At 37.4% G+C, this 13,443-nt stretch overlaps 1 protein-coding gene across 1 annotated transcript; it reads left to right on the plus strand.

Moving 5' to 3' along the window:
- The first annotated feature begins 5,729 nt into the window (after nucleotides 1–5,729).
- LOC124441265 (growth/differentiation factor 8-like) lies at nucleotides 5,730–10,407 on the plus strand. The gene is made up of 2 exons (XM_046991720.1): nucleotides 5,730–6,190; nucleotides 8,818–10,407. Exons 1-2 carry the CDS (start codon nucleotides 5,860–5,862, stop codon nucleotides 9,501–9,503), a joined length of 1,017 nt encoding a protein of 338 aa, XP_046847676.1. The 5' UTR covers nucleotides 5,730–5,859; the 3' UTR covers nucleotides 9,504–10,407.
- Nucleotides 10,408–13,443: the final 3,036 nt, after the last annotated feature.

The raw sequence follows: 13,443 nt of genomic DNA on the forward strand, positions 1-13,443 counted from the left end.
TATAACCTATCAAAATCATACGCCAAAGATCGGCACCGGATGCGAATTTTTACAAATGCGCTGTGACGTCATAAGATGTACGTCTCTCTTGTGTAATACGGCTTTATATACAAATTGCAAGACGGACGATCTCTTTTATCAAGTTCCGAGCCAAAAAATGGGTTAAAATCCACGAAATCTTACAAAAGTATTAAAAAGACAATTATCTCAACAACAATGAGCAAAAAAATTTTGGAGTACGCAATTTTTTTAGAAAATTTATCAACAGACTGCCTGACACGGATGACAGCCATGTTGATGTAATGTTGAATTGTGATGTTTGCGGCTCTATTTCTTTCGACTGTGTGCCAAACATGGATTATTTTGGTTTTGTTAACTAGCACTAAGCACAACCTGAGGAAAATGCCGTAATTCCCGACAGTACAGGTCGAACGCTATCGGTAAATTTTGAGTATTAACGAAACAATCATAAAAATGTCATATTACTATGACGATTTGCCCAAAGACAGTCAGCATTCCGACACTTGGCTTTTTACAAAACTTGACCCAGTTAGTACATCAACGGTTAAAGATAAATTCTACCTAACGAACGCTGAAAGCTATTGTACTTGAGTGCCGCATTGAGTTGGGTAAACACCAATGGTAACTAACAGAATCAGCATGTGTGTTTATATAATTTTTATGATTGCATAAGAATAAAATATCAAACACAAAGCACAATTGCCTATGCTTTAGCCGAATAAAGGTCTTAGTGTTTATTTTTGAACAATACACGCTTTTTCCATAAAATACTCGAAAAAATATTTCATCACAAAATTGCGTGAAGCCGACCATGTGTTTATACATATTCTCATATATAATTGCAGCATTGATATATAATTTTAGCACAACAAGATTGGCATTGTTATTCATGATAATTATGGAAGGCAATGAGACAGGTACTTGAAGGGCAGCAGGAATCTAAATAACACCCAAAAAATTTAAAAATTAACCATAGAATTTGAAAACATCAATGAGATGGAAAGTGGAACATCACCTTGTCAATCAAATAGCCACAATCAGAGTAATCCTGAAACCACAATCCAGGTTCTATACGTATATGGGACTAGAATTAATCCATTTTCTTCACCTTTGAGCATCTGTTCCCTCTTTAGGAAACTTATGCATACATATTCCTTGTACATGAGAATCGTTTGTGCAACTAAGTTAGGACCACCACCAACATAATATTTACCTCCACATTCGCTTTTTTCGCTATTAAAATTATAGGCCCATGATAAGAAAATGTACATCTTATGACGTCACAAGGCAATGTAAAAAGTCGCACAGGAAGTGCCAAAAATCGCAAATTTGGAGAGCTGTAAAATCGGTTTGAAAAAGTTAAATGAAATTCTGTTTTCAGATTCGTATTCAGCGCCGCGACTTCAATTAGATTCGCTCAAAAAGAGGGGGTCAAATTTCGCGGGAGTTGCACTTTAATAGAAATGTCAAAGCTTTTGGATGCCGTCTTCTTGCCACAAACCTTTTTACAGCTGCAATCAAAAGATGCTTGGGAGCAAGATCCATGTTGGAGATTATCAACTACATAGCTGTATGGCTCCTGCGATTAAATGTCAGGGCTATTTTTACCATATAAACACCAAGGCATTTCTTAATTGCAGCTACCTATGTAGCCTGTATTAAATATACTTTTGAGGCTACCCATTCGTTTGTTTTGATTTGCATGTATCTTTTCGGAAATTCACAGAATTGGGTTTCGTTAATATTGTAACTTCTTTGCTTGTACAATTGAGCGTTTCGCGTATTGCATGTTTATTGAAATATTTGCTCTCACAAACATCTGTTCGCTTTGATAAGCATTTCTGAAAATTTTTATGCCCTTATTCATAACTTATATTGCGCGCAAGTAATAAGGGTTGATTAGAATTTGTGTGCATTGGCCATAAATCATGCCTAGAGTGACACATTGCTTAGATAACTGTTGCAATGTCTTGCATTAAATGTCAAGTTCTCTGACGTATCGATGCATGTGCACAGTTCAATAACAACTTGTTTACATGCTCCAAGGGCTAATGAAACACGCAACGGCTTGCAAAATAAGAACGGTGAATATTTGCTTGTTCGACATTCCGGCACCTTCCAACAGGTCGTATCAAATCGTAATTCATGTGCCAATCTTATACAAAAAGTCCTTAATTAATAACATTTGGCGTGATATAGCTGAAGTACATTGCACGTTTAATTGCCACTCATTGTGGAAGTCGCACAATACATAAAATGTTTCATTTCATCAAGCGAGAAATACTCCTAGTGATGCATCAAATATAAGGCCCTTATAAGACACAAGAGAGGACGAGGATTTTAGATACGACTTGTGTACTGACAGAAAGTTTCGAGTATAATTTATCCAGAAAAAATTGTATGGATAGCTTTGTGCAGGCAATTGCATGCAGCTGCGCCGAACGCTATGACATGTTGCAGTGCTTACAAGTATTTTAGTTGGTCTTAACACGACAAAAGCAGTTTTAGAAACGAATTCAACAAACTGGCCTGTCTATTTTTAAAGCGCCAATAACAAAACGACCTTATACATATGAATAAGTACATTTTTACTTTCTTTATCAAAGAGTAAAGGGAAAACCGATAACGACGATTTTCACGGTAAAGACAATTGCCGTGTTTTCAAAATTGTAAAAGTACGAAAAAGGCTTCGACAATGTAAGAGACAATGTTGTGGAACATGGTATTTTAGGGGAAACATTGGTGACAAAGATTTTTGCAATATTGGAAGCGATAAAATGTCAATGTACTTTCATATCCCCGTAATGTTCTTACTTGTGATTAAAAACAGCTTATCCTATAGTGTTGACGTATTCTCGATACATCTTGCTATTGTTGATTTTCGAAAGTGTTATGTCCGATCTATTTGCCCGTACAACTTTCGTTTCCGGTGATAAACAAGTGAACATTTGACAAAATATTGCGATATTCATAATATAAAAGTTTGCAAATGTTTCCGCAACACTATGCTTCCTATGTTACCATGGGCATTTCATTATTCCTTAAGGTGATGAATTGTAGAAATTCCGCGCAACCTCTACAAGTCGCATACAGTTAGTCAGTTTCTTTGTTTTATTTTCGTGCTCACAAACATGCAGTCATTTGGATTACTTAACCACATGCATACATTATAACATTTTATAGACATTTTTACATCCTCAGTATTGATTTGCAGATTCATGTGTGCCTTAGGTTAAAACCATATTAAATCTAAAGGATAAGATGTTCTCGGCATTCATGACGAGTCAAATTCAAGTCACTCTCATATTAACCAACAAGTTTTACTTTCAGAGATTGTTCCGCTTTACACCGCACAAATTTTGTTCCTTCAAGTGACAACTAATTTCTCCGGTTGGTCATCGTTATTAATCAATTCTTATTTGTTCATTGATTATATTGAGGCCAAATTTCATTGAAAGCAGAAGATGCTTCCGTATTAGAAATGAGCATGCTTAAATAAAGTTGAACTGTGCACTACGTACTACATCACATACAAAAATTCCTGAGATAATGAGTATTGCTCGTGAAGAAGCCACGTGATTAACGAGTGCTCCAGAATTGTTCCGACTCCAGGGAGCTCTTTGACAATTATTGATTGCGGTTGACCATGCGTCGTGAAAGAACCTCCTTGGTGATGTTCAAACGTTCTTGTCAGTCATTAAAACATTTTAGCATCATCGGGTCACAGAATATTTCTAGCGGACGAACATATATGCGAAAGGTTAAAACTACCGAAGTTATCGTTGTGCTAAGATGATGAATCAAGAAGTTCTCTGACTGGCGTCGTTTCACAATAAACCTTTCATAATTGACTTGCTTTCCTGATTCATACTACAGTCCCATATATAGCTATAATTGTCCTTTGTCATGTTCACATGCCATTCGCAATTTGCTTCTGCCGAAAGATTCGGCTAAATGACGGTAATGGCTTTTAAAGATGCTCAGTCTGCAGTTGTATTTTCCGAAAAAGTTATGCAATGCTTATGCAAAAAAATGTCTTATTGAAAATCCAGTGCAAAATTAACTCACGAAGATTAGTTGAAAACCGTTGTGCTCTCAGTGAGTAGTCAACGAATAACATTGTGGAAAATTGTTTTGCAACTTTTTGATAAGCATTAGAATTTTTTTGAAAATCATTTTTAGGAACAGACCTTGAGGGTATGTGTGAACCCACAAAAATTATTGCCCTAACCTTTGCAAAAAGTGCAGCGATTGAGATTGTAAGATTTTAACGATTGTGGCTTGATTACGATAAGGTCAAGATATTTGCTGAATGTATAGTTCAATCAATGTCGTTTTTACGCCCCTCTTCTTTCTTTCTCGATGTTCACCCAGTCAGAAAATCATGTTATTTAACTGTCGATTAGATGCAATAATTCTTTTGTTAACGACCTACACAAATTGCTCTGTGGCTGCTTGTTACGGAAATAGGAAGCGCCTGGTTACATTTTCTGCCTTAGCTGTATTGACTTTTCATGATAAAGTGTTCATAGTTCAAGTTTTTCTATTTACTTTCAAAGCTGATGTAATAAATTAAATGAGGAAGATCGCCGGGAACTCAGTTACTATTTTAGCTTGCAACGCGATCATATTTGCATGATTGATTGGATTTCATTATGAAGTTTTGGAGCGTTTGTCATTCGCTCTGAGAAAATGGCATAATAGCTAAATCTCATGATGTGTATGCCCATGAGGTTTTTTGCCACGCCGAACATCTGAAAGCGTTTTATTTTGAAACTGGCACCATTGTGTATCGATCTTTTGCTGATAATAGGATGTTTTTTTCTCGCGAATTCTTCAGTGTTTTTTAAGATGCAAGTGTCAATAATGATCATCCCTTATTTGGTTTTATTGATAGAGCTTGTCCTGAACGTTTTTTAAACTATTCATTGCTACATGAGAAGACAATTGGGAAGTGATACGACTGCATTGTGTCCATTCCACTGATGAGAGCGCAAATAACTACTTATGTTTGATCTGGAATAATCGCTTACTGCCAAGAATTAACGGGCCTCATGAATAATGACAGAGTGTCACTTAACCCCTAATAAACCTTTCAAAGTCTTTGCAATCGATCTCAATTGACGTAGTCCGAGCATCGCTTGCGTTGCTGCAATTGATGTGTTTAAAATGGAAAATACCAAATTTTTGTTCGACAAAAAAATAACCACGGCCCGCAAGATAACAGTTCCGGGCTTGCCGACCTTATTACAACGTGACGCTCTTTATGCAAATATGCCTCACTGAATGCAAACTTTTATAATATGTTTGGAGTGTAACCAACGCTGCTGCTGTTAATAATAGCCTTATCGCTTCATCGGGTAGTTGCTTAAAATTCGCGCATCGAATTCCTCTTTGAAAAATAAAAAAGTGGTGGCTTTTTATAGCGCCTTATCATCACCAATGTGTGTGGATGTGCAGCATATTTTCACGACAGCTTGAATTGATTTCGCAACGATTTCAGATAGCACTTTATCACGCTCAACCCATACAGTCCAGGAATATTCGCAATTTAATCGCATGTCGATCGCACGAACGCGATACGGCTGCTCGCATCGGGACAAAATTCTCTTGCGCTTGATGGAATCCGCACTAATTAAAAGTTTCTCTGGCGCGTGGCTGTTTTCCGTTAATTTATAAAGATTGCAAATTCCTCTGATCGATGGACCACATGTTAAACTCGATTGACAGCCAGCCCGAGCCTATAAAACACCGCGTTAAAGTGGTGTGCGATCATTCTAGCTCGAGTGGACCTTAAGTGGTTTTTGGAAAACATTTCAAAGCGCGATAAACATCGACATGAGTGCGGGACGTTCGATTCAAGCGATCACGGCCACTCTACATCTGCTTCTTCTGCTTGCTGTGGCGACGTGTGGTGTCAGCGCAATTTGTTGGAGCTGCCTGCCAGAGAATTTGACCGACGACGAAATCGACAGGATACTTGCCGAGGACTTCAAGAAACGAGTGCTTGAAACAATGGGCCTGACGACGGAACCCGTTCTACCACCAAATCTCAACCAACCACCACAGGAACTTCTTGAAGAGATGTATCCCCAAGAGAGCGACAACATGGACGACGTAGAAAGCAATCTGGAGTCGGAAACAGTTCTGCTAAAACCCCGAAATAATGGTAGGTTGGGTTTTGTCGTTTTCTCTGAAAGTTGACGCGTTTGTACTTTACAAAAAACTCTGTACATGATAAGTGTAGCCTGCTATATCTCCGCCGATTTTACAAAATCGTCGTGCGTTGGACCGTTCACCATAAAAATATTGTTGTGCATGTTATGCGCGCACTCGTTGAACAAATTAAAACAGTGAACGCATGACTGACATAAGCAACTGCTTCTCGGACAACATAACGTTTGCTTGTTATCATTGGTCGCGCAACTTGCGGGCCACGAGTGGAAGCTTCAGCTCTCTTTCCTATAGCTGTAATTAAAGTTGTACAGGTTGCATGAAACATAAACTAATCAAGTCATACAGATTTCAGCGACATGTCATTTCTCGTTAGCGACAAGCCACAGCAATAAACACCTACGTACATAATCAGTTGTTAGTGCCCGTAATCTCTGTGTGCGTCAAAGTCTGGCGTCATTTCAGACATATCGCGCGACATGTGTTTGGTCATAAATCAATTCTTGTGAGCTTGCCGTTTTCAAATTCATGCTCGCTGTTCGTTAGCCAAACTAGCCCCCTTGCCGAACATAACCATGCTCGAAGTAGACCGTACGTTTTCGCAATTAATAATCGCGAGCTTAAAATGCTCGTGCAATTCTAAGTCGTTAAAAATCTCATAAAAATATGTTTTGACGTACTTGACATAATCCACCAAAAACATTGAGATGATAATCAGAAACATGAAAAAGTTACTTGATTGTACTTATCCCTCGTATAGTAAACGAGCCACACCCCACAAAGAGGTGGGTGAAGGGAAGAGTAGTGGTGTAAAGATAACTCAACAACATATACAATCATAACAATACTCTTTGACGTTCTTTCCCCTTCTTAACTACCATGACCAAGGAACATAAGTTCTATTCGCAATGCATGTTGCATTGTTTTCATATTTGGGTTTGCTCATATTATATTTCGTGATTGTTAAGCTAATCAGCTGGGAGAAATAGCGCGAATAGTTTGTTTCTAAATTTGCAATAAATCATTATTTTGGGTGCAGCATTAAAAAACTTGCATCGCAATGAGCAAACGATAATCTGATATGTTTGTGTATATTATTAGCTTGAGAATTTAGTATTTGCTGAAGGATAAAATGGCTACTGGGTGTATCTGAGCGTTTTTTATCAGCTGAAAAAACATTCAACTTCACGTCACGAGATGAAATGACTGATATAAATCCATGTGTGACCCGAAAGACGCGATGTCTCGCAATTCGATTTCGTGTCACTTTTTTCAGTCTTCAAATTCAGAATGCGCTGATAATTTGGGTGATTTATTAAAGCTCGTGCTTAATTTGCATTTTGGGCGTCACTTTTTTATCAACTTTAGTTTTCTTGGTCACTTTGTTGTTAAGAATTGATACGTTGAATTTGAGAAGGTTTTGTAGCATTCAACGTGAAGGAAAGGGCTTTCTACTTACAGAGACGAAATTGAGTGTTTTAGGGACTGCCATCACACATTTGCCTGCTAACTAAGACGAGTGACGTCGTGTATGCTGTAAAAAATGTAATAACGATTCAAGCAACGTCTATAAACCAAGGCAAATAATATGACTGATTTCAAAGCTCTAGTGTTTTCAATTAAAATAAAGCTGCCTTTAGTTCTAATGGCTGGAAACTGTGGCTTTGTCGATAATTCGACGCTTGTACTGTTTATGTCAAAACAATAATTTTGGTTTGTGTATGCGAAAATAACAACATTGTCTTCGCGGCCATTCCCTCCTCGAGCTGCGCCAACCAGTTTCGATCACGTGGTTTTGTATCGTTCACTGAACGCATTGTGTGGTATTTTTTTGTAAAGGCCCAACGTCATCATGCCAGGTCTTACCTTCAGTTTCCTTTCGTAAATTTTCATATCTGACAATCAGCACTGCATGACAGTCTTCTGCTGGTGCCACCCAGGCATTTCTCAGCTTATATTTTGGAGATCTAATCGGTCACCTCTTCAACTCCCACGCATATAATGCGCTCCTTGCCATAAATAACCTCTATCTATCTCGCAGGAGTGAAACTTGTTTCAAGGCTTTTCATAATGTGTGCCGTTTTCCCACTCCTCACGTTAGGACATGTACAGTTTTTAAAGAAATTGAGTAGGGGGTCAAGCGCCATTTCATCGACGCGATGCCAGATTTGGTTGTGACACATGACAACACACGAGTAACACAACTGTGTAAAATCAGTGCGGGCCCACATTTATGGTGTGAGCGATAAAAATCGCTTTAGCTTGCAATCTTTGACTCATTGCCCATAAACATGCTCACTTTCTGTTACAAATAGCGATTTAATAATAGGGGTGGGGATAAGTTATTCCCTTAAGATCATAACTGAACGAAATTGTGTTTGAATGAATTGTCGACGAGGAATCCCGAAACCACTTCGATTTGATATCATGCGGGATTTTTAAAATGATAGCAAAATTTTTGTCACTAAAATGAAACCTCGTTGTCTTTGAGGAACACTTTTCTGCATTCATTACTCTGTTTAAACCTTAAAGTATCTTTAAAAAGAAAACATCGTCCAATGGGAACACCTGATCAATTAAAAAAATGATAAATACTGCAACATAAAAATCTGCATTTTTTAGACACAAGTGTTGGAGAGAACATTTCGTTTTTCGAATACATCATGAAGGACAAAATCGACGGTTATCGTGTTGAGCATGCGTCGTTGTGGCTGCACCTGGACAAAGCGACTGAACATTACGATGTTTACGAAAAGATCTCCAACCTTCCGCGACGTCTTATTTATGCGTTAAAATACTCGCGAGAGACCGATGGAAAATGGCGAAAACTTATTTTCCAACCAAGTGAAATATGGCGTGATCATCCGTGGAGGAAAATGCGTATCGAATTGGAAGGAGTGAAGACGCCAGTTGTCGAGAAGCCGTTTTTACAAGTCAGCCTTAAAAAGAAATCAAAGCGCATCCAAAAACGATCGCAATCATCCGATACCACAACTTTAGACTGTCTTCCAAGCGATAAAAGCCTCTGCTGCAAGCATAAGCGAACCATACAAATCGCAAAAGTCTGGACTTGGGTTGTCTATCCCAAAGTGTATCAGGCGTTCACGTGCTCTGGTACATGCACTCCACTGCATCGCAACAACCACACGTGGACACACGTATCGCAGCAGGCGAACCCACCGCGTGCGCCGTGTTGTGTGCCCACTGCATTCACAGCCGTCAACGTTTTGACGCCTTCAAAGGACGGCACTGGCTTTGAAAATAGGCTCATTAAAGATTTGCAAGTAAGTAAATGCGGGTGTAGTTAATGTCGATGTGGAATATGAGTTATGTCCTGCGGACGTGTGGTCTGTTAATCAACGCATTAATAGATATGACGTATACTTTATAAGTTTTCTTGTTGGATTGGTAGAAATTAGAACGTTGTTCTACAGTATTTGAACAATTTAGAGCGATTTTCTTTGATTGGAACGATTTTGACGCGGACATAAATATCTTTTTTTTTGGCCGCCTAAGACAATTCACCCATGAAACGCGATGGTTGAAATACACTTTTATTTGCATAAGACTGTGCTGATAAAAAATATTGGATCCGCGACTTCTGGCTGTATTGGCCATTTTTTGTGTCGTGCCTTGAAGAGCTTGTGGAAACAACAAAATTTGTTTAGAATTGTTTGAAATTCAAAGCAACAAGTTCTTCTGTTTCCTTCTCTGAGTATAGTTGTAAATAAAAAAGTCTCTTTAAAATGCAGCATTATTGCGAATGGCAATAGCCAGCAAGACCACGATCAACAGTATTGTTTTTACCATCGCTGATTTTCTTCAATGTGGTGAATTTTTCATCGGGGGAGAAAGAGATATTTATGCTCCATAATTTCTGTCGACGCGTGAGACTAAAATAACGCTTTTATAGATATTTAGTTGTAGTCTACAACTACCTGAATTCTTTGGATGATATTTTCTCGTGTAAGATTTATAAAAAATTTATACGGTTAAACCGTGAATGATTTCAAAAGATGTGGATGATAATTACAAAGAGTGTGCATGAAATATTTCTTGACGAATACATACATGTGAGAATAATAAATAATTGTTTCGGCGTTCGTTCGCATGGAATCTTATGAATTGTAAATGCTATCAATATATCTATACATATAAATGTAATATGAATGTAGAAATGTGAACACTTCTTAATAAATTCGCTGTCCTATATGCTATGTCGTCTTATGACTGTTAGAGCCGGTACGTGACGACACAAACTTGTAAGCCGAAAATTTGAAAATGTTCCCAAACGAGTATTTTGAGTGATTATCAAAGTATCGTCAACCTAATGATCAATTAGAAGGCTAAGAATTGAATAAAACTGAACATTTTACATTGCCTAAGCTATTGGAATTAGACGAAATGACCTTTTCTCCTCCTCCACACTTAAAAACACTTTTGGTAATCTATGCCTCGTTAACAATTCAAGTCTGGAAGTCTGGTTACGACCTTGTTAGCAAATACTTCATTTAAAACAAATCCAACATGGCTGGAGCGAAAATGGTTATCAAGTACAAAACTGCATTGGTAGTACCTAAAAATCTGCAAGGAAATTGTGGGCTGTGGACCGATGTACGGCTCTGGGTTTTCGATAAGAGATATCGAATGGAATGCCAAGTTCTTCGATAATTTGTCAAAATCTCATTTTTAGTAGAAAGAACGTTTTTCATCAGTCATCAATAAAGTTCTGCTTACCTGTCACAAATCAAAGGATAATCTCTCCCTAGCTATACATGTGTTGCCAACTATTATAGTTTAACGATCTAAAAATTTTGTGCGTCATTGATATCCTCATTTTGACGATCAAAATTGTTTTAATCATTTGACCACTTGAGTACATTGTGTTTGTAGAATTAACGGTCGCTTCGAACTTTGGGTGATTTCGTTACGTTTATAGTTATTTATTCAAACGATAAAGTATTGCAAATGTTCAATCCCATGTGAATGCTTGTGTTGTAAACGGTGAGATTCACAAAATTTGTCGAAAATACTCAGCCTCGATCATTTAATCACCACGCATGCAGTGGCGAAGCAAAAACACAGCACTTTCATGATCACCTTGATGATGAACTTATTTCAAAGCGAGTCGCGAAATGTAACGAAACAAACAGGCCATGGCTTGCCTATCAGACGAAAAGCATGTAGGGTAAGAAACCGTTGTTAGGGTAAGAAACAAACAATAAATGTTGGTATATTTTCAATCAAGAATATTTGGAACTCTTGTGTTCTTCGATAACAGGTAGTAATATTATGAGCAGAAAATCAATGGAATAAGTTCGTCTCTTATTTCCGTGTGTAGACTTAGGAATGGAATTCGCATCCTTCAAGGGTCAGTGTGTTGGCATCACTGGTTGGCATTGCAGTTCTTTGCATTAGCTTGCCAAGGAAACTGACTTAATGAAAGCCGTAAACGTCGGATTGTGAAATAAGTGAAATTATTGAAGATCATAGTATACACAACGTGTGCAATCGTGGCAACTCTTGTCTTAGTTCCCTAGTTTTTCGAGAAGCAAATGCGACTCTGTATAATTTCGGAAGAAAAACTCGTTCTTCCAATAGGCAAAAGGTAAGGAAAGAAAGTAAGTGTTTTTATCAAATTTAGCTACGGCTCCATACGATTGCAGGGAGTCATATTTTTATTCATCGAAGGCTGTTTCTTTTTTGGACTATTTCTCTGTTTATTTCAAGATTGAATCGAAAGAAAACGAGTTTTTCTTAAAAATCTTAGATTGAGAGGTTGTAATTACCGAAGATATGGATGCGATATTCGCTATTAAACAATTGCTGCACAAACTGACAACTACACCACTCAGCCAGACGAGAAATTTGCAACTCCGATGAATGCTGAATGATGTCTTTCAATCGTATATAAATTTGATAATGTATAGAATATTGTAGATTACTTTGTAGCCGTCGCTGCAAAAGAGAAAATATACCATTTAAAGAAAAGACCTAACTTTGCTTTTCTCTTGAAGATGCTAATGAAGCATATCTTGTATTCCAATAATTCTAAAAACACTAAACTCAATAGTTTAAAACCAGAACACTGATTCTGTAGTTCTGGGTAAGTGTTTTAAACAGTTCTTTTAGAACTAGTACGTTATTATTTTGACCAATCACCATGGTATTTGCTTTTTTCAAAACAATGTGTAAACAAAAAGATTGACCTAAAGATAAACACAGAGGTAGACAAAAAATGGACAGAAAGGTAGATACTAAGATAGACACAAAAGTAAACACACAAAAGTAGACGCAAAGATGGCACACAAGTGGACAAAAAGGTAGACATAAAGATGTATACAAAACTGTGCACAAAGATGAACACAAAGGTCGACGTAAAAAATAGACACAAAAGTGAACACAAAAGAAGACAAAAAGATAGGCATTAAGGTATACAATAAGATAGGTAAAAAGGAAAGAAAAAAAATTGACACACAAGAACGTTACAAAGAGAGCTTCTATATGCAATGCTTTTTCTAATGTCAACGATTATGAAAAATTCAGGTAAACACGAGAGTAAACAAAAAGGTTGACAAAAAGGTTGACTAAATGATAGACACAAAGCTGGACAAAAATGAAGACTCAAAGAGGCACAAAAGGTGACAAAGGGTGACAAAGGAGACAAAAGGACTATAAGGGGACAGTTCAAAATGGTGACTCTTGTAAAATTATGACTTTTAAAAATGTCCTCGCCTATAAAATGACGAGTTTTTCGAATGTGAACGATTATAGAAAAACAAAACTTTGACAAAAACCATCGACAAAAAAGTAAACAAAAATGTAGACACAAACAAAGGTGGACACAAAGGCAGACATAAAAGTACACACAAAGGTGGACAAATAGGTGAACACATAGGTGTACACAAAAGTAGAAAACTAGGTATAGACAAAAATGTAGACATATAGATAGTCACAAAAGTAGATCGTCATGAAGGTAGACAAAAAGGTGGACATAAAGAAGACACACAAAGGTGGACATAAAAGAAGATATACAAAGATGGACACAAAAGAAGACACAAAGATGGACACAAAAGAAGACACACAAAGATGGACACAAAAGAAGGTGCAAAGGTAGACATACATAAGGGTAGACATTAAGTGACAACTATAGACAAAAAGATGAATTTTTTAAATGTTCTCTCCTATGAGTTGACTACTTTTTAATATGTCGTCTTCTATGAAATGAAAACTTTATTAAAAGGTCGT

Source organism: Xenia sp. Carnegie-2017, unplaced genomic scaffold, assembly GCF_021976095.1.
Source record: "Xenia sp. Carnegie-2017 unplaced genomic scaffold, XeniaSp_v1 HiC_scaffold_1, whole genome shotgun sequence".
In the NCBI taxonomy this organism is placed as follows: Eukaryota; Metazoa; Cnidaria; class Anthozoa; order Malacalcyonacea; family Xeniidae; genus Xenia; species Xenia sp. Carnegie-2017.

What these genes read in the sequence shown, in the direction of transcription:
- LOC124441265 (XM_046991720.1), top strand. Translation starts at nt 5,860, where the DNA reads ATGAGTGCGGGACGTTCGATTCAAGCGATCACGGCCACTCTACATCTG. An exon ending in GCTAAAACCCCGAAATAATG is followed by an intron (nt 6,191 to 8,817) that starts GTAGGTTGGGTT and finishes TGCATTTTTTAG; the next exon opens with ACACAAGTGTTGGAGAGAAC.